General features: G+C 38.3%; 1 protein-coding gene across 3 annotated transcripts in view; it reads right to left on the bottom strand.

The window, feature by feature from the left end:
* The window catches only part of HEATR5B (HEAT repeat containing 5B), a 73,279-nt gene extending 52,643 nt beyond the window's left edge, over positions 1 to 20,636 (bottom strand). The window contains exons 1-14 of one of the 3 annotated variants that reach the window (XM_063443222.1): positions 20,566 to 20,636; positions 17,568 to 17,732; positions 16,787 to 16,998; positions 15,983 to 16,091; positions 15,096 to 15,245; positions 14,090 to 14,261; positions 10,324 to 10,481; positions 9,606 to 9,855; positions 8,905 to 9,060; positions 8,244 to 8,494; positions 2,293 to 2,404; positions 1,708 to 1,860; positions 1,110 to 1,209; positions 742 to 851 (exon numbers count right to left, since the gene is read on the bottom strand). In XM_063443222.1, the coding sequence (XP_063299292.1) occupies positions 742 to 851; positions 1,110 to 1,209; positions 1,708 to 1,860; positions 2,293 to 2,404; positions 8,244 to 8,494; positions 8,905 to 9,060; positions 9,606 to 9,855; positions 10,324 to 10,481; positions 14,090 to 14,261; positions 15,096 to 15,245; positions 15,983 to 16,091; positions 16,787 to 16,998; positions 17,568 to 17,693 (2,059 nt within the window). In that variant the 5' untranslated portion in view covers positions 17,694 to 17,732; positions 20,566 to 20,636. The remainder of the gene's footprint in view (positions 1 to 741; positions 852 to 1,109; positions 1,210 to 1,707; positions 1,861 to 2,292; positions 2,405 to 8,243; positions 8,495 to 8,904; positions 9,061 to 9,605; positions 9,856 to 10,323; positions 10,482 to 14,089; positions 14,262 to 15,095; positions 15,246 to 15,982; positions 16,092 to 16,786; positions 16,999 to 17,567; positions 17,733 to 20,565) is intronic. The other 2 variants (XM_063443223.1, XM_063443224.1) reach the window with 2 other exon arrangements.
* Between the last annotated feature and the right edge of the window lie 1,577 nt (positions 20,637 to 22,213).

The raw sequence follows: 22,213 nt of genomic DNA, 5'->3' as shown, positions 1-22,213 counted from the left end.
ATATATACATACATACACACACATACATACACACACATATACATACATACACACATACATACATACTCTGGCAATCGCTGCCTCTTGAGTTTAGCTCAGCCGAGCGAAAAAAAACACTAAGTAGCAGGGCTTGTTGTCTGCTTGGCAGCCAGGGTGTGTAACAATTGAAATCTGCACTTTTTGTAAAAAAATAAAAATAAAAAAAATAGAGGACACACTCTTCACACATAAAGCATTTCAGCAAGCTGAAGTGCTTTAGGGGTCCAGAGTGTCTCTTTAAGTAATGTTCTCTGTCCTTGGTGGCATCAGATTTCTTCAGCTGCGGCCAGTTTCGACTAGCAGGAGTCTTGTCAAATGCATTCTCCTGCATGTGTGCAAGAGCACAAAACAGAGTCTATGGAATATCCATGTGATCTTTGTTAGGTAATCTTGCATAATAAGATGTCAAAGATGATGATGATGCCTGTCAGTTGTCATGTCCACAAATTATGTGGAGACTGCTGTCTCTTACGTTCTCTCATGAATATCTTTTTCATTGTGTATAAAAAAAAAACCTCATAAGTGACACTGCCGCTATAAACCTCGACTTCAGGTAGGTAAAATAGTTTTTTACACTCCGCTATAGAAAACTACCATAAAGGTAAAAAGGCACAAAAAAAAATATCATATTCTAACAATTATACATTTATTTTTAAACATATTTAAAAGCTATTTAAATAGTAAAAGATTAATGTTAGTTACCTTCATATGTCTTGGGAGGCAACAATGCCAAAATGTCATAGAGCCTCAGACGGACCATTGCAGCACTTGCCTTAAGGTGGGACCCATGTGCTTTTATTACCGAAAGGATGCTTCAAAGTGAAGGAAACATAAAAACAGTGTTTTAACTCAATGGACAGTGTGATAAGCTTAATAATCCCAATCACAAGAGAAATAGAAGAAAACAAAGCATATCAATTAGTAACGAACTGCCAAGAATACTTCTTAAAATTCTATTGGATCTTGTGTAATATATTCAAAATAAGTGACAAATGTGTTTACTAGGAAAAAATGCATTGAATCTCAGTGTGAAAAAAATAAAATAAAATAATCAAATATCCATTACTTACTGTGACATCATGGTCATTGCACACTCGATTGGAGTCATCAACTTCCTTATCACGTCTTCTGTTAGCAGCTCAGGACAGTGAGCAACAAAACTCCGCATAGCTTGTGATAAGAAAAATATAGTTTACTCTTCGAATTGAAATATGGAGTATCAGACTTAAAAGATAATTACAATAAAAAACAAACTATTTAAATTAAGAGCACACAACATAAAAACAAAATGGAGTATAATAAAAAGACTACAGAAAGTATTTTTTTAAATAGCAAAAATTGCAATACTGTTGAGAATTTGGCATTTTATCATATATTGATTACGTTTTCAATCTAAAAGCCATGAACCTGAAAAGGGCCAACTTGGTTTCAACATTTTTGTCACACATTTGAACTGTTTTTTTTTCTTGCTATCTTCTTTAATGCACAAGCTTTTACATTAGAAGCAAACTGTAACCGTGTTTATATAAAATAGACAATTATTTTTAATAAATTCAGGTAGAAAAATATTCCTGATACAGGTCCAATTTAAGAGAATATTTCCGTAAAATGCACATACAAAATAAAAAATACAAAACAATAATTTAGTTTCAGAATGCAGATCCTTACCACACAGTGCTCCAGCACGTCCTTCCAGAGTCACCTGCCATGTAAAAGAGTCTCCTCTTGCCTTCTCTGCCTCTAGCTCTTTCAGAGAACGAGGAAACACATTTCTCCACAGCAAAAGCATCTTAGGAAGATGATATCTCACGACAGAGGGACCTGATTAATATGTATAGAAACAAAATGGTACAAAACAGCCATAGAAATATTCGTTAAAACCATTGCAATACAGGCAAGAAATGCAGACATAACATTGATACAAAAAACATGGCCAAAACTGACTAAAAAGAGATCAGGTTGAGCTAAATAGAGCATAACCGTTCACTTAACAAGTATTAGCACAGGAAATGGAGGAGCACTGCTTCAAAAAAGCGGATTAACATACTCAACTTGGATAATAAACTGGCAACCAAAACATTAAACTTTTTTTTAATACTTAAAATAACACCATTCCTTATGTTCATGTTCAACTTTGCTGAAAAAAAAATATTTTTAATTATAAACATGCGTCCCCAAGAAAGCTTCTAAGTAGTTAAGCTATCAGAAAAAAAATAAAAAATGAACGTCAACATAAAAGGCAAGGTTACTCACCTAATGTCATGAGAGCCCCAAGCAACAGCCAGCCAGCCTGAGTGCGTTGTAGAGATAGTCTGCTGTTCTGTGAGGCAGTGCGTAACAGGTCTTCTGCTATACTAACAACCATCTACAAAGACAAACAAAATACATTTCACACACAAGACTTGTAATAATAATCTAGACCTGCAGTTCCCAAAGCGTGTGCCGTGGCGCCCCAGGGACGCAGCTCAATATTTTCCCAGTGCTATGATGATAGTACCGGGAACTGTGCCTCCCTCTCCCCTGCCGGATCTGCAGGACCGGAGGGGAGATCAGTGATCTCCCTCTCCGGCCCGCTAGCAGTGTAATGCTGCAGCAGGCAGGGGAGGGAGAGAGAGAGAGGACCCGGGGGAGCTCTAATCTGCAGCTCTGCCGGGTTCTCTGCTCGCGAGCTTGGAACGTTGCGGCGGTTACCACAGCAACGCTCAGAATCTCACGAGAGTGAACTCTAGTAGCTCCTGAGGCTGCTAGAGTTCACTCTCATCACCTGGACCACCAGGGCTTCTCCACCGGACCACCAGGGATTGCCTTGTACTGTCCCTCCTCCCAGGCAAAGGTAAGCAGGGAGGGGGGATATCAAAATTAGTTTTTTTTTTTATTATTAAAAAATATATATATTTTTATTAATCTACCCTTCAACTCCACAGACCCACAATAATTCTCCCCTATACACACACACACACACACACACACACACACTACCCCTCAATACACACACACACACACACACACTACCCCTCAATACACACACACACACACACACACACACACACACACACACACACACACACACACACACACACACACACACACACTACATCCTTCACAAACACAATGCACCCCATACACACACTGCTGTAGTGGTTATTGTGCCTGGATTGTTACAGAAAAAAAAAAAGGAATATCCAGGCACTTTTTTTGACTTGACGTGTTGGGATTGCTGGTCCTGCTCCAGAGCACTGGTGGCTGCTGAAAAGGGATTAAGTGCGGTTCCTATAACTATCTTTGCTGGATTGTTACAGAGGCCCAGTATATGCCGCAGCGCTGTACAACCTTGAAATTTTTTTGACTTGGTGCGCCTTGGAAAAATATTAAAATATTAAGGGCGCCTTGAACCTAAAAAGTTTGGGAACCACTGGTCTAGACAATCAACAGATTTGTTCATTAAACCACAGTAAGGCACACATAAATGTTGAACCTGGTGTACATCTACAAAATACAATTTAATGCTTATAAAATAAATATAAAGACCAAATGTAATTGGCGTCCTCTTGATGTCATGCTACCTATATGATAACTGCTAACTAACTTTTTACTGATACTCAACAACTGTATGTGTTGGACATGACTGCACAGAAACAAAATTATGAACACTAAATGAGGTGCAGAAGATGGAGACAAATTATGAGCAATACAGCTATGAGTCAAAATATACATACAGCGGGGGCGGGGCCGGGGCCGGGGCCGCCGAGCTGAGCGGCCGCAGGGGAGACCAGCTCCCACACAACATGACCCAATGGACCCATTCATCGGCTTTTTTGGGGATAAAAAATACTCACCACCTGCGGCCCTCGATACACACAGGCTACCGGAGCCGAGGAGAGGCTTGCCGTGAGGGTTTTAGTCCCTCGGAGGAGAGGCCCCTGCTACACAAGGCGGGGGCCTGCCTGGCAGTGAGTGGAGTGGACGGCCGCCGCTCCACTATCCTGCCCAATGGAGCCCGCACAGAAACACCGGCGGACTCGGTCTAACTCCTATGCTCTGGCAAAAACTACATCTCTATCCTTAAATCTTTTCATGTCATTAACCTGCTATTATAGAGCCTTGTTCTGAAGTCTTTATTGTCGTTGCCGCTGCATTGGGGATAGAACAAATAAGCCTGTTTTTACCTGGAATTACTAGTAAGGTTGATGCTTTAAGGACTAACCAAGCTTGCTCGTATCATAAAAATATGTCTGTTTAATGTAACCTAGAATGTCAGCAAGACGCTAGAACTAATGAGATTGTCACATGTGTTTAAAGACATTTAGGCACAACCTGCTATCAGCTAACTTTTTTGATATTGCTTCCAACTAGAGATAGCAGAATTGGCTAATGTATGTCCGCTTGAGGAAGAACCAGCCTGACAAGTGATCCTGTCTCATTTTAACGACTATTGCGCTAAACCGGTCATTAATGGTTCGGAATGCTTAGGTAACATATACTGTAAAAATGTGCTAACCAATCACATGCTATACAAATGTTCAAGACAAGCCTGCAGTTGCTGTTGTGGCGCTGCAAGACAAACTGTATGTTCTCTTTCATATGCACAAGAAAAATAAAGAATTTAAAAAAAAATATATATACATACAACTATAATGAATAAAAGGTAAAGAAAGAAATTAAATACATAAAACTATTTAAAAGACACATACATTCAAATGCTCTACAAGTACCACCATTGGACCCCTTCTTCACCACAGATGGTACAGGGAGGAGTGTCTCGATTTTCTTATTTAATTCCATCAGATAGGAGAAGTGAAATTTTGCAGTTATCAGTTTACACATAGCTCAATTAAAGAGACACTCTAGAACTCTAAAGCACTTCAGCTTGTTTAAGTGCTTTGTGTGTGAAGTGTGCCCTCTGTTTTCATTTAACAAAAAAGTGCAGATTTCAATAGAAATTGTCACTTTTCTAAATTTAACTTGTTTTAAACTACACTCACCTAGTTGTCAAACAGGTCCTGTTACTTCCTGGTTTGTTTAACTCAGTGGTGCTAAACTCATAGGTTATTTGCCAGATCACCTGCCTTACATTGAGCTACACTGTGAAGTCTATAATTAGACAGCTACAGAAAGTCTGGGCGGGTTTAGAAAAGAGAGCTTTTGTGAGCAGTTTTCAGATATACTGCCAAAGAAAAAAATTATAATTAAATGCATACATGTTTTCATTGGAGTTATATCCATTTAACAGTGATTTGTTTTTGTTTTGTTTTATTTAGCAGTGGAGTGTCTTTTTAACTGTTCAGTGAGCCAGGCAATGAGCAACAATGGCCATGCCTGTTTGGTACGCAGCTCAGCTTTTCAATGGAAGTAGAAAAGGCACAGTCCATAAAAAATATATTAAAGGACCACTCTAGTGCCAGGAAAACATACTCGTTTTCCTGGCACTAGAGTGCCCTGAGGGTGCCCCCACCCTCAGGGACCCACTCCCGCCGGGCTCTGGGGGGAGGAAGGGGTTAAACTTACCTCTTTCTCCAGCGCCGGGCGGGGAGCTTTCCTCCTCCTCCTCTTCTTCTTCCTCCTCGCGACGTCATCGGCTGAATGCGCATGCGAGGCAGGAGCCGCGCTCGCATTCAGCCGGTCGCATAGGAAAGCATTCATAATGCTTTCCTATGGACGCTTGCGTGCGCTCACTGTGATTTTCACAGTGAGAAGCACGCAAGCGCCTCTAGCGGCTGTCAATGAGACAGCCACTAGAGGCTCTGGAGGCTGGCTTAACCCTCAGTATAAACATAGCAGTTTCTCTGAAAATGCTATGTTTATAAAAAAAAAAAAAGGGTAGAAGCTAGCTGGACCTGGCACCCAGACCACTTCATTAAGCTGAAGTGGTCTGGGTGCCTAGAGTGGTCCTTTAAGGTTAAAAGGTTTAAAACTTGGGTGCTCCAATCACCAAAGTGAGTCACTTATCACATAAGATAATACAGAATAAAAAAAAAGGGTTGGTAGTGAGAGCACTCTATATAAAACGTTACCCTTTTATAATAGCATATAACTTTCTTGTTGACCTAAAAACAAAAATAAAAATTACATAGGGTAATATCGTAGCGATACAAGAAATACAATGCTACTATTGGGAAAACTCACATGGTCATGAGCCACTTAAAAAGCTGGCTCAGACTAACAGCATATCAGCCCAACGTTAATCCACTCAGACTCCAAGCTTATTCCCTTCTGAGGTCCTTCCTCCTTAATACTTCAATTACTCCAGGATGCAAGGGGTAATGAATAAAGGAATTTATTGACACACTTCGGGTAGTTGGACATAAAAGTGTAAAAACATACAAGTATTAAAAGTCCTCTGGACATAAATAACTATGCGTTTCGGCCTGTGGCCTTTCTCAAGAGTTCTGTTTTCTTCTTCTTTGTTATTCGTTTATATGCCGTAGTTTGGCGCTCTTTTCTCTAGTTACTTCCTGGTTCCGGTTGCCGGTTTCTATTTCCGGTCGCATCCTTCCGTGTCCCATTATTATGACGTCACGGCGTTCTCTTCATACTGATGTCGTGACGTACGTGTTAGGGGCAACAAAAAGGTTTTTATAATGGTGGCGAGTGTAGAGGATGTAAAATAAAGAAAAGTAGAAGTAAAAAGATCTCCCAATTTATATCTAATACTACTAAAAAAGAATACCCCATAAAATCTTTTATAACATGTAATAGTTCCAATGTTATTTATATGCTTACTTGCACATGTGGATTGCAATATATAAGTAGGACCTCTCGTAGCCTTAAAATCAGAATTAGAGAACACATTTATAATATTAAATCGACAATTTTTAAATCATAGTGTCTCTAAACATTTTAAAGAGTGTCACAATAGTGATCCGAGTGATCTAGATTTTATTGCCATTGAAAAGGTTGATATTCATTGGAGAGGGGGGACAAAGAAAATCTACTTAACAGAACGGAAATGATGTGGATTTTTAATATGGACACTTTAATGCCACAAGGTCTGAACGTAGATTTTGAGACTACCCCATAACCCATGATTATTTCCTAACCTCATTCATGTTTGATTATATATTTATACAAGTTATTATATTAATGTTAGAATTTTAAATTATAATATATATTTTTTAAATCAATATTATTAATTATCTAACTCATAATTTTGGGTTGATCGTAATTTTTGCACTTTATGCATTTTTTTCCCTCTTTAAATGTAAAACATTAATGAATGCTTTAATTTCTTCCTCAGCATATAGAAGTGCATTCTCTCTCCCTAGTATGTATTATTTATTTTTTCATTCTCCTCATTGTATTAATATATATCCTCAAATTGAGTGTTTTGAGAAGTTTAATGTATTACATTAAAGTATGGGATTATAGAAGGCAATACTATGAATTTTATTTATATGTAAAGTTGATGCCCTATTTTGACCCTGTAAACTCCATCTTTAAACTAGGCAAAATCCGGACGATAGTAGGTCCCGCCCCTAACACGTACGTCACGACGTCAGTATGAAGAGAACGGACACGGAAGGATGCGACCGGAAATAGAAACCGGCAACCGGAACCAGGAAGTAACTAGAGAAAAGAGCGCCAAAAGACGGCATATAAACGAATAACAAAGAAGAAGAAAACAGAAATCTTGAGAAAGGCCACGGGCCGAAACGCGTAGAGTTATTTATGTCCAGAAGACTTTTAATACTTGTATGTTTTTACACTTTTCTGTCCAACTACGCCAAGTGTGTCAATAAATTCCTTTATTCATTACCCCTTGCATCCTGGAGTAATTGAAGTATTAAGGAGGAAGGACCTCAGAAGGGAATAAGCTTGGAGTCTGAGTGGATTAACGTTGGGCTGATATGCTGTTAGTCTGAGCCAGCTTTTTAAGTGGCTCATGACCATGTGAGTTTTCCCAATAGTAGCATTGTATTTCTTGTATCGCTATGTTATTACCCTATGTACTTTTTATTTTTGTTTTTAGGTCAACAAGAAAGTTATATGCTATTATATAAGGCTCAGTCCATGCTCTGTAATTGTGTGCACATCACATGCATAAGCTGGACAAAATTATTACAAGCAACTTGAACTATAGAGTACCAGGCTGTCTGATTAACAGTAAACAAGGCAAATGATTATGGAAATGAATTGCATGCACAGCGTTTTAGAATGTTCTGGCAAAATACCAATTATAAAGATATATTAGAAATATAATATTTTACCTTTCCCTTAGATTGAGGAATTCCAAGAGGGCACTGATGTACACTGCCAAGAAGAGCAGCCATGGCAAAGCTATAACCACTGACTGCTTCAGGGGAGTTCTTAAGATTATTCAGTCTCTCTGCACATCTGTCAAGAAGTGGGGTAAGCTGAAAGGGCAGAGCCACAGCAACACAACGCAAACACCAAGCAGCCGCCAGCCTGGCTGCCATACTAGGGTGAAGAAGAACAGATGTCACAGTATCCAGGAGTCCTGGGTAAAAGTACAGAAAGAAAAGCTTGGATCAGTATTAAAAAAAAATATATATATATATATATATAAAGAGAGAAGGGGGGGGAAATAAAAAAAAAATAAAAAAGGAAAACATACATTCTACATGCCCCAGCCCAATTCATAACATTGTTTGATCACTTACTTGGAGATGGACAGATTACTTCCAAGCATAGTATTCTGCAAATGTTTCAGTTATATATTCAAACTAAATATGTAGCAAATAAGTAAATACACAATTAACATATTGTTAAGTTATAACTCCCTGCTACACAGAACAGTCTTTCAAGGAAAGGGAGTCAGGGACACTAGGTGCTTATTTTGCCAAAGTCCCATAGAAGTCCCATATTGCATACTCAGTGCTGACATGTTCTCTTCCTTGATTTAGTTACCTATTGAAGGTTCCTGAATGAGTGGAGAAGCAGTAGAGCTCAGGCTTTGCACCAGACTACCAAGCTCCTGCAAGGCACATACCATGATATGCTGACTAGCAGACACATCAGCAGTACCAGCCTTATTTTCATTGTTGGCATCATTCACTACAGCTTCTGTAAGAAAAGTGGATATGAACTGAAGTTATTTCATGAAGAAAGGTTGTGAAGAAAGATATACTAAAACACAAAAAAGTTTTCCGAAAGAATCGCATGGCCCTAAACTGCACCTAGTTCTAAAGGTGGGACTCAATCTGCATTTTACACACAGTGCTGATGGCTAAATGAACATTGAGATCACTTATGGGACTAGAGCAGAGTGACACACAATAATTTAAGGCACTAAAGTAACAGCACAACTTTCAGTAACTAAGTTAAGATTCCAAGAAAAGAAAATGTTACAAATAGGAAAATCTAACTCCTGTAGTGGCTTTGGTCCCAGGTGTGCCCTGGCAACCCCCAATGTAAGCAAACTCTTTTAGAATGGTTTGGTTTCTTGCCTGTGGCCCGTACGGCCCTGTTCCCCACCTGCACTACAACCAACAGAGTCCTGGAAGCCTTCTGTCTGAGCTACACCTGGCGGTGCTCAGGAAAGCTAAAAGAAGCAGGAGTGTTTCATAGCACAGAGGGTTATGTAATAAAAATAAATAATAAAGACCTACCTACAGATTTCATCTGTTTACTGATGGCCTGGCAGACTTCTTTAGCTGCTGCATTTTGAGCTTTCTCCCCTAACAGACTGCCAACAGTGGCTCTCAAAATAAATGAAACACATCTACGAGAGTACACCGCTTCCACGTGTGTCTGGGTAGCACGTGGGTGTGAAACAAGTTCTAGAACATGAGATAGAAAAGTGGCAAAATTTCTCTCCAGCCACTGTCCTCCTAGTGCGGTGACAAAAACCACATATGCCTGTAAGGGAACAAAATGCATTTCCAGATTAGAACATATAACATTTTCACAGTCCAAACATTCCTACTCTAACATAACAAAAAAATTAACACCAGCACAGGTTAAAGCAAAGGCTTTTTAAACTATACCCCTCTAAGTAGATTGTGACATCTATGTTAATCTGCCTTACAGATGGCAGACACACTTTAATGTTATAGGCTGTGAATTGCTTTGTTTGATTCTGAGCATATTTTTCAGAAGTGTAGACTTGTAACTATTATTTATTGAACTCTGTATTTCTAGCATTTTGTTTCTAAAGTGTCAGTGTAAAGGAGAAATAGCATGAAACATCTTTGATTGAATAAAACATCAGATATTAACACAATAGAGTGAAAAAGTTACAAAACCTAAATGTTAAATTTGAATGTTAAACTTTATCATTCCAGTATTTGAATGAACATCGTATTCTGAATATAAGGAATAAGATACCTGCGTAACGCCAACTCTCACTTCACGACTGATGGAACCTCCACCTTTTAACATTTCTCCTCCACTTTTGAGAAATCCAGATCCTCCCCTCAAAAAACCTGTAGCCATTAACTCCAAAACCTCCTCCAGTGTTGCTTTCTTAACATTCTGACGCATCACTAGTGTGAATGTGGGAGAGAATAAAAACATCTTGTGTCATATAATGTTGAAAAAAAAAACACTGATTAGTACTTCGAATAGTACATCAAAATAAATCTATTGCGTGGAAAGAATTGGAAGTATATATATCGAGAGAAGAACTAATTTTACATTTAGTTCTGCAGTCTTCATTCTGTGGCACAAGCACATGCTTTCATGTGAAAATTAACATCATGGCCTCAATTTAATATTTTTGGCTAAGCTTTTCAAATAAATTAATATTCTTGGAAATAAAAAAAACTATATATATATATATATATATATATATATATTTTTTTTTTTTTTTTTTTTTTCAAAAAATATTAATTTGAAAATAATAATAATAATAATATTATATATATTATTTTTTAAATGCTTACATTTTTTGCTGTGCATGGTAGTACAAACAGGTGTGCAATGCCACAAGAGCTATTGCAAACAATTATAAAATCAATGCAGAACAATTGCAGGGCATTTTACAACATTTTTTTTTTTTAAATATACAATTTCATATATATATATATAAAAAAAAAAATCTTATTTATATATATATATATATATATATATATATATAGAAAAATATATCACTTCATCAACAACAGAATATTTTTCAAAATAGTTTATAAATTTAAAACTATATACAAAATATTAAACCATTCGAAAAAAAATTATACGAAAATATTAAATTAAGTACAAAATTAGATATAATTAATCTAGGCACTCGGTTGTGATGTTGAAAATTAGAACACAAACAAATTATGTTCTCTTCATCTATACAAGTGGTGGCTTCACTTGCTTAGTGTCACAGGATAGGTAGTCCACAAATACCATGGTTGCAAGGTCAACCACAATTTCTTAATATATTTGTAATGCAACTAGCACAATAAAAAAAAAATAATTACACTGCACAACCACGTTAAACTCCCACTTAGGTGATGGAGCATTTTGAAAAAGTCTAGGGCTACAATTGTGCTTTGGAAGGAAATTATCCATGTGACTTATTATTCTGTACACATTTCAGCAACCTATCCTAATTACATTAATTTAATCTTCTGAATCTTTTAAAAGATCCCTACAATTTTTATCATTTTACAAAAAGTACATATTTAACTAGAATTTGGCACATTTCTAAATTAACCTTATTACACTCCTTGGTTGTCAGACAACCTGTGCGTTTATTTCCTGGTTTGTTAGCTCAGTGGAGATAAACTCAAGAGGTAGCAACTGCCCAGAGAATTTGCCCTGCAAAGACTTCTCATTGAGCTGCATTATTATTATTATTATTGCCATTTATATAGCGCCAATAGATTCCGTAGCGCTTTACAATATTATAAGAGAGGGGATTTAGCTATAAATAGGACAATTAAAAAAAAACTTACAGGAACAATAAGTTGAAGAGGACCCTGCTCAAACGAGCTTACAGTCTATAGGAGGTGGGATGTAAAACACAATAGGACAGGAAATAGCAATCAAAATAGGTGGAAGTGAAGCAGAGCTGGAGGAGAGCGTAGAGTGCGGCCCTTTATGAGATAGCAATAAACAGGTATGTGAGGTAGAGTTTACTCTGGGAGGCCATAAGCTTTCCTAAAGAGATGGGTTTTAAGGCACTTCTTAAACGATTGAAGACTAGGGGAGAATCTGATGGTGGTAAGTAGGCTTTTTCATAGGAAGGGAGCCACCCGTAAGAAGTCCTGCAAGCATGAGTTGGCCGTACGGGTGCGAGCAGCGAATAGGAGAAGGTCACAGGCAGAGCAGAGAGCACGAGAAGGGGCATACCTATGGATCTGTGAAGAGATATAAGAAGGGCTAGAAATGGTCAATGCTTTATAGGTATGGGTTAGTATTTTGAATTGACTCCTTTAGGATACAGGAAGCCAATGTAAGGACTGACAAAGGGGTGAGGTGTGAGAGTACCAACTAGAGAGGAAAATCAGTCTGACAGCATCATTCATTACAGACTGTAACAGGGCAATACGGTTTTCGGGAAGACCAATTAGGAAAGGATTACAATAATCCATGCAGGAAATTACTAGAGCATGGACAAGCTCTTTGGTACTATCTTGCGTAAGAAAGGGGCAGATGCAGGCTATGTTTTTAAGATGGAATCTACAGGATTTGGTAACATACTGGATGTGAGGCTAGAATCAAGTATGACACCAAGACAGCGCGCTTGCAAGGATGGACTTAAGTGGATACCACTGACTTGAAGGGAGAGCAAAAGAAGAGGAGCAGTATTAGGAGCAGGAAAGACAAGGAGCTCAGTTTTAGAGAGATTTCGTATTAGAAAGCAGAGGACATCCAGTCAGAGATGGAGGAAAGGCAAGCAATGACACGATGCAGGATGGCAGGGGAGACGTCTGGGGAGGAGAGATACCAGATGAGGCAATAGGTTTGTCAAGAGAGGCAGTATAAAGAGAAAATAGAAGGGGACCAAGGACAGAGCCTTGGGGAACTCCAACAGAGACAGGATGAATGGATCAGGTATCATTAGAAAAGGAGACACTGAATGAGCGTTGGGAGAGATAGGATGAAAATTACGAGAGGACAGAGTCACAGAGACAGAGTGATTGAAGAGTTTGGAGAAGGAGAGCATGATCAACAGTTTCAAAGGCAGCAGACAGGTCAAGAAGTATTAGTATGGAGTAGTGGCCTTTGGATTTAGCTGCGATTAGGTCATTAGTAACTTTGATAAGAGCAGTCTCAGTAGAGAGGAGAGGGCGGAAGCCTGATTGAAGAGGGACAAGGAGAGCGTTGGAATTGAGGAAGTGAGACATACGGGTAAAGACAAGTCTTTCCAGAAGTTTTGAGGAAAAAGGGAGCAGGGATATGGGACGATAGTTAGACGGGGTGAATAGGTCGAGGGATTGTTTTTTTCCGGGACAGGTACTACAGTAGCATGTTGAAGATGTGTGTTAAGGAAGGCACAAAACAAGTGGAGAGAGATCTGATAAGGTGAGATGGGACTGGATTGAGTGGGCAAGTGGTGGGGCAAGAGGAAAGGAGAAGCACAGCCACCTCTTGTTCAGTAGCCGGGGACAAAGTCTGAAGGGTAGGAAAGGCATGATCTACGTGTGGTTGAGAAAGAGAAAAGTCAGGGTGGGGAGAATTCTTTCCTTAGCTGTGCAATCTTGTCGGCATTGGGAAGTCTGTGATTGGACAAGGTTGTATTCTATAGATTTGCAGCTTTTGAAAGTCGTTTTTAGATATACCCCCAAATTAGAAATGCAGCATTAAATGCATGCATGTTTTTATGGAAGGTATATCTACCAACAGTGATTTTTATTTTTATTTTGTATTTGGGTAGTTTAGTCTTCATTTAAGTTTTTTTTGTGGGGAGTGGGGGTACATGGTATGAATTCATTAATCAAAATGCATTTTATGTATGGTTGTTCATACTTACAACAGCATAGTAGGCGGTTCCTAATATGCTATACAGTAACTAGCAACCCCCTTCTGTTGACTCTAGCCTTGAACGGTCTTCTATGCAAATTATTTATAAAATTTGTCATTTGGGGATTGGAATTATTGCTTATATCGCTTATCCAAAAACATACTGGAAATGATTTTAGTAGAACTGCTACAAACTTACCTGTAGCTTGTTTTGGCATTAATGCTGTGGCCATAACTGTTCCCAGGAGTTTAGAAACAGCAACTCTTACGCCATAGTTGGAACCTTCTAAGGATTTGAAGCAATGTGTAGCCACATTTTCCAACTCTGCTGTCCACATGAATACAGCCTCACTTTGAAGTTCTAACAAACACTGCAGAAGAATGTTTAAAATTACCATATAGTACTGTCAGAGATTACATGCACTTAAAATATATCATATTTAACAATACATATTCATTGTATATCATACAGCAGAAAAACAATAACTTAGTATATTCATACACAAGGGATGACAATGTAGTCAAATTAGGAGTCATAACTTTGGTAAGCAAAGCACATCTATAGTTTTAAATATGCATCTCATACTAAAAGGTTAATAAGATTACAGAAAATATAAGATAATTGGTACAATAATTAGATGCAAAAATAGAAGAAAAAACAGCCAACACATAAACAAAGAATGATTGCAAAATAACGAAGGCCATTGTAAGAAGAAAAAAAAAAAAGTACCAATAGAAAACAAAAAGTGGTGCAAATAATGATCCATTTATAGAAAATATTGTGTTGGAAACATACCGCAAACTATATCCAATCACACCCACTTTTGTTTCAGACTAGAGTATAAAAGTGTCATAGAAGTTTAGGTATATTAAGTATTAGTTTGGAGTAGAAAATAAAGAGAAGACAATATCTCTGGAAGCTGAGAAGGCGCCTGCACAGAATGGGTCTCAGTGCTGGAAAAAAGGGTAGTAAAACCACCTTTTCTTTTTTACTTAATGTAGAGATAAATCTAAATGAAACTAAATAAGAATAAAAAGAACATGTTTGTTTTACGAACACCATGGGGTTCCTTTACTCATAAACCTTATATTAAGAAGAAATAGATGGAGCTAACTGAAGTCTACCAATTCTCCATCTTTTCAATATTGACGGACACAGATACAATATAGCGTGGCATTACTTGTCTTGGCAACTGCATACTTGCCTTGGCTACAGCACATCGTACTGCCATAGACCTGTCTGTCAGAAGGGATCTAGCATTCTTGTAGATGTCTCTGTGACTGGAAGATGCAGCCCCGCCAAGACCACTAAGGACTTTCTGCAAGCTCATTAAGATTTCACTGCGACCCTGAGACTTTGCAGATAATAAAACAAGTCATTACATCATACAACACTAGAGGACGTGTTTATATTGCATTCAGACATGCTAAATTGCCAAACTAGGAATTATAATTATCTCTGCTGTACCCCCAGGCACCCACCCCCTAGTGTAGATGTCACAATTTAAGGTCTTAGCAAAACATGATCAGCTCAGGATGGTGCTATGTCCTACAGCCTTAAGTTGTAAGTCTAAGGAACAAAAATGTGCAACATATTTATAAATGTACATTTACCTTGTAGTGTGCTCTATAGATCAGTTTTTGGTCCAAGGAACTATGACTATCCTGATCTGAGATATTGAGGTTTCTGTGAAAACCTGTATGACTAAAAGTTGTTGTGCTCCAGGACACAAAGATGGCCACCACGGTAAAACCAAGTAAAATGAAAAATTTAATAACTGGTGGTTTTGCAGAGCCAATACAATACACTATATAAAAACAAAAAAAAAAAAAAAAAAAAGTAGGAAAATAAAAAATGGTCAAGCACCCAACTTTACAACTATTGGTTTAAAATACTTGACAAAAAATAAAACCCTTTTAGTGAATAACCCTGTAATCTAAAAACAGAGCTGTTGCATCGTTCTAAATGGAATATATCACAACAGCTATCCATTTTCATCATGACTCAAAATATTATACAAATTGTATTCCTGTAAAAATTGGTTGTTATTGGACAATACTACACATAGCAGGATAGAGCAGTATAAATTACCTCTGCACTCTTCAGTGATTTTAAGAGATTATTTACAGTCTCAGGAAACGAGCTTCCTAGCATCCTACCCATCTTCTCATAAAAGGCCCCAACACAAGCAACAGCAGCCCTACAAATATACAAACATCAGCATGTATTACACAGTTACCTTGCAATAGAGTTCACAACGTCCGATAATGAGACACATGCTAAATCACAGAAAAAAACTCATTATTCAACATTTTAATTATGTAATGTCATCAGCTATAAGTTTGACAATATAGTTTTAATGGATATATAAATCTTTAGCCAAATTAATATTTTAATAAAAAGACAGCTAATATTTACAAACAACTCAAATAGATTAAGATAATGATGACCAAATCATTGAAAAATAGCCATATGCTTTATTTGACCTTTAAGTGTTCCTATAATTTCTAAATCAGCCTGCAGACATAATTTATATACTACACCCCTGTATGACCTGCTTCTCTTCTCTCTCTAATACATCAAGTCAAAGTATTTCCAACGATGCCTTAACTTTACATTCAGTACCTGTCAAAAGTTTGAATAAACTTGCAAACTCTGTATGTAACTATGAAGGAATAGAAAGCTGAAGTGCTTACGGTGGTTACACCAAAAAAAAAAAAAAAAAATGGAAACTGGAATGATATGCATAGCAAGTCTATATAATAAAATATGATATATAAAGTCAATATAAGCAAACGTGTTAAACACCAGAATCAACAATATCAGTTCAGGGAAAACCTAAAATTACAATAGTTTTGTAAGAATTCTCCTTTAGTGCCACAAAGGAAAACTCACAGTTTAGTTGGTAGGTAGGCAGCAGTATCATCTTTGTTTTTGATCATTTCATTGCATTTGTCCAAAGTTTGAAAAACAGTGAAGGTGTCTCCAATACTGTAGAGTGTGGCAAGGTTCTTTGCAAGCAGTTTCCGTGTAGGCGGTCCAGGGGAACTACTTATGAGCCCAGTGAGTTGTTCGACAAGTTTCTTCTGGTTTTCTTTAATATCGGTCTGTGGAATCAACAAATTAAATTTAATTATGTCTACTTTCTGCATCGATTTAGCACAAAACAATATACAGATACAAAGTGAGTTTCAGCTTGCAGATACAATAAAAATATTTTTATTAGCATCAATACACTCTACAGAACTACAAATAGTACAACAAAACATGATGAAAGTAAGAAACAAACTAATAGACTAAATAGACTATTATAGAATAGACTAAATGACCTGTGTGCAGGTTTACAATATAAAAGTAGATTCATGTTTTTTCATGCTACTATATGAGACAAGTTTGAATTAACATTTTTGCTGAATTGTTCTAAAAGATTATCATACCATTCAAATTTTCAAATTCTTGAGTACACACAAAAAAAACAAAAAAACAATAGAATTTTGATCATTAACTCTATTTAGTAGGCACACTCAATCATTCTTTTGTATTTTTTGTCTTGCAAGTAGAAGTGATAAGGAACAATATGGGTTGGACACTGACTGGAAATTGCATAAAGAGGTTGAGCAGTTAAATAGGAGATTAATCAAGTAAAATATTTTAAAAGAAATTATGGTAAAGTCACCTTGTTTGCAGAAATGAGAACCTTGTCTAAGAACCGCAGCCATTCAAATATAAATACAGACTTCTTGGCCTCCGTGACCTGTGCCAAGGCATCTTCTTTCAGAAGCAGGCTGTGGGCCAGCTCCATGTTAGCTCTGAAATTAAATCCACGGAATATTCTTGATTTCTGAAAGGGAAAGAGGTTAAGAGAAATTAGAGTATTATTTCTTCTTAGACCCTTTTAACTGCTTTTTACTTAAAACTTTTCTACACATATAGATTTCCATCCACCACTACTGTCATATTTCCTACATACAGCTACGTTTAATATTCAACAAAATCATTTGTTGTAATTGAACTAAAACATCTAGACCAGGGATAGGCAACCTTCGGCACTCCAGATGTTGTGGACTACATCCCCCATATCGCTCTTACTCCCATCATGCTGGCAAAGCATCATGTTAGGTGTAGTCCAAAATATCTGGATTCCTGAAGGTTGCCAATGCCTGATCTAGACAGTGATGAAATACAGAGAGAAATCCCTTGCTCTATGTAACATTTTCTTCTCCCTCTAAGCAGCCCTGAACAACTCCCTAAGTCCAATCCTCCCAGCAACTCTACATTATATTTTATCATCCTCCCCCCCCCCCCTTTCCACCCCCTCCACAACCTAGTCCTAGATCATGCACAATTATCAAATGTGCTCTGAATCTGTAACCTGTAAGATCTGATAAGATCTCTTAGATTACTATATACGACCCCACGAAAGACCCATGATGGTCTTTGGGGTTGTCTCCAGAGTAGTCAGCTGAACTCTGCACATAAACAGGAACACAAAGCACTTGCCTGTTCACTACTTTTTATAGCAGGTTGAGGGACTTTCCTATGAGAAGCATTTGATTGGACCCCAGACAAGGTATTATTATTTTATTATTTATATAGCACCATCAGATTCCGTAGTGCTGTACAATGGGATGGTATAGATGAGATGGTGTGATGTCAAAGTAGGCAGGGAGCAGTTCTTTGAGAACTTGGCTTGGTTCTAGATTAAAGGTAACTTTACCCTTATTTTAAAGTTGTTTTGTTTGCTTTTTTATTTTTATTAAAAACAGCGGTAGAAACCATACAATTGTACAGTGCTACAAAATTTGATGAAATAATGAAAAATTAAGCTATGTAAAACAGAAATAAAATATGTTGGCAAGATGGTTGGATTAACCCTTTAAAGTTTAAAATCAATAAACCAAATCAGCTTATTTCTAGAGCACTTAAAATATTTTATAAAAATATAGAAATCACTTCCTGATCAAACGTTGCCAGTATTATCTAATAGATAGCTTCTCCCCTTTAAAGCAGAAAGCACATAACTGATATTCGCATAAACCTGATATGTTCTGATGAATTTTAGTCTAAAAAATCAACCCAGCTGCAATGAGCACCTCTTGCCCTCCCCTAGATAGCCACTAGAAGTTTCGGACTGCATACGATTCAATAACTAAATCAATTTGATTTTCGGCATCAGAATACAAATACACTGATGCCAGATGCTGTGTTTTTAACCCCTTAAGGACCAAACTTCTGGAATAAAAGGGAATCATGACATGTCATACATTTCATGTGTCCTTAAGGGGTTAAAGAGAAGCATTGGATTGTGGCTTTTGCCCGCATCCTCCATGTGTCCTCATTACTTCTCTATGAGTAGCATCTGATTGGACAAAAGTCATTATCAGGACTGATGACTTCACTGTAAAAGGATAAGGGTACAGTAATGAGAGTGTCCTGTTGCTGATTACAAGTAAGTTTAATTAAAAAATGAGGGCCCTAAATTTAAGCAGATTAAGGAATACATCTACGGTAGTTAGATTATAAGAGCTACGGTAACTGATAATTTTCAGACTGACTTTTAAACCTTATTTATACAGCATAATAACAGCATGGGAAGGAAGAACAAAAAAAATATTGTACTTTTGCAACTTGTTTAAATAAAGTGATTTTATAGTTAAAATAAATTATATGTATTACTATTTTAGCATTTAAAAAAAAAAATTTTTTAATTTATTTTAGTACTTATTGCTGGTTCAATGCTTTTTTAAATATGTGCAGTTTTAGAAAAAAACACTGACACAACGTGCTAGAATTTGTTTTTGTTTTTTTTTTTAACAGTATGCCACAATCATCATAGGACAAATAATTAAAATTACATCCTAAGCACCCAAACAACTGCATTTTAAAATACAGGTTTAGGTGCACAGATTGTGTAGCTTTACTTTGACGAAATACAATGTTTACATTTGTAAGAGAAGAAGTCTGTAGTGACTGTCAGATGGAAAATCACTAAGGGTAATTCTCAACCAAGTATTTGGCTGGTGGAGCGCAGCGATTGCTGTGCATGAAGACTGAGTCCCCAACTCTCTTCTATGATAAGTATTGGATTGGACAAAGAAAACATTTGCAGTTAGGAGTCTGGGCAAGCGCTGGAATAAATGCAAGTTTTAAGACAATTACAACCTCTCCCCCCCCCCCTTTTTTTTTTTTTTTTTTATTAATAAAATGGGAGATGGGAGACCACTAATCTAAACAAAAAAAATAATAATAATAATTAATGTGTGTTCTTTTTCTTGGGCTTTATTTTGTGTGTGGATGGTGTTAGAACATAACTGTATCAGTCTCATTCAGAATCGGTACACACCTAATGTTTCTTCAATAAAATTAGATTGTTAGAGGAATTTACAAATGAAATGCAAATTTTAGGTGAAACTACCTGAGGTGAGAAATTAGAATGGTTTAATTCTCACCTAAAATGTGCATTCCCACGGTCAATTCAGCACAGTTGCAAATTCAGTGATTAGCCCCCAATGTGAGCAATGAGACCCTTATAGTGATCATGTTGCTGCCATTGTAACGAATACCTTACCTACTTATCGAGTAAACATCGCTTATTGTATATAACACCATACAGACATGTGGTCAGTCACCATTGAAATACAACAGTGACACAGCCAGCCGCAGTTGATGTATACCTACTGACCCCCTCTTCCTCGGGCTCCCAGCTGCTGTCACATAGAAAATCCGCCTCCAGGAAGCGCCTTCACTTCCTCCCAACACACGTCACCTTCATCTACGTCACACGTGCGACAGGTGCGCCAACACTGCGGCTTACTGCGTTAGAGTTCTAAAAACAAGAGACGGAACTACTGCTGTGATACTGTATGGAGTCTGGCTCCAGCGTTCGGTTACTGCGTGCGGTGTTACGGTCTCTAGTATCTAAAACGCTGTTTCTTTGATTATTGTCACTCTGTTGTTTTGGTAACAGAACAGTCATGTCGGAAACTGTTTAGAGAGACATGTACACTTCAACTTCATGTTAAAGAACACTAGACTCTGACCACCATGACCACTGCATACCGCTAGGTGTTAAAAAAAAAAAAAAAAACGGTGATAAAACGTCTGGACATCTTCCTGTCAAGCAATGACACCCTTGGCCAGAGTGATAGTGTGAGGGAGGGGGTCATACTGAAAGGGAGGGGATATACTTTGAAGGAGGTGGGTGATACTGTGAGGGAGCTGGGTCATGGTGTGTAGGAGTGGGGATACTGCAGGAGAGGGGGGGGTGATAGTGTGAGGGAGGGGGTGGGAGTACTGGTAGGGAGGGGGGTGATAGTGTGAAGCAGGGGGGATACTGGGAGGGAGGGGAGAATACTGGGAGGAAGGGGGTGATAATGTGAAGGAGTGTGGTGATAGTGTGAGGAGGGGGTGATAGTGAGTGGTTACTGGCAGGGAGGGGGTGATCGTGAGTGGGTTACTGGAAGGGAGGGGGTGATTGTGAGGGACGAGGTAATGGCGTGAAGTAGGGGTATACTGGGAGGGGGTGATACTGAGGGGGTTACTGGCAGGCAGGGGGTATACTGGGTGTGGGGTGGCAGGGAGGGGGTAGACAGGAAGATGATAGTGAGGGGGGTAATAGTGGTGTGGGAGGGGGTTAGTTTGAATACCTTATTTAATTCCCTGGTGGTCTGGTGGGCTCCCTGGTGGCGATATCTGCAGTGTGCAGAGCTGCCGACCATGTGTCTCGCGAGACCCGGTCAGAGCGTTGCCATGGTAACCCGTGGCAACACTCTGGCCAGATCTCGCTAGATACATGGTCTATAGCTCTGCATACTGCGGAGCTGCAGACGTGGCTATCCTCCCAGACAGGCGGAACGAAGGGTCCTCGCACTCGGCAGCATACTGAGTAAGCCGCCGGGCCCCTTCCTGGTGTCGGTCACTAACTGAGGAGCCGACTCAGTCTGCCCTAAGTTGGTTTAGGTGGCCGCGAGGCCCCAGCCAGTGCGATGCCTTAGGCGGCTGCCTAAACCACCTAATTAGAGAACCGCCCCTGCTTGGAACCATAACCACTACAGTGGCCTGGTTTACATAACTTTCGGAGCAAAAGTAGATCACAAGTCACTATAAGTCTGAGCACCCATGTCTTAAATCCTGGGCATACCACTGTCATGTGACCGGGAAAGAAGCCTCATGACAGTAAAGGGATACTGTGGTAGAGTGCTGGTGAAGCGCTATAAAATGTATAACAATTGTGAGTAAACTTTAAGTGTAAATGTAAATAAACAGTACCTTCTAGGTATACAAAAATAGTCCTAAGTTGATATTCAATACCTTAAAGATAAA

Source organism: Pelobates fuscus, chromosome 2 (assembly GCF_036172605.1).
Source record: "Pelobates fuscus isolate aPelFus1 chromosome 2, aPelFus1.pri, whole genome shotgun sequence".
NCBI lineage: Eukaryota > Metazoa > Chordata > Amphibia > Anura > Pelobatidae > Pelobates > Pelobates fuscus.
Note: the sequence above shows the minus strand (reverse complement) of the source record. Positions and strands in the feature narration are given on the sequence as shown.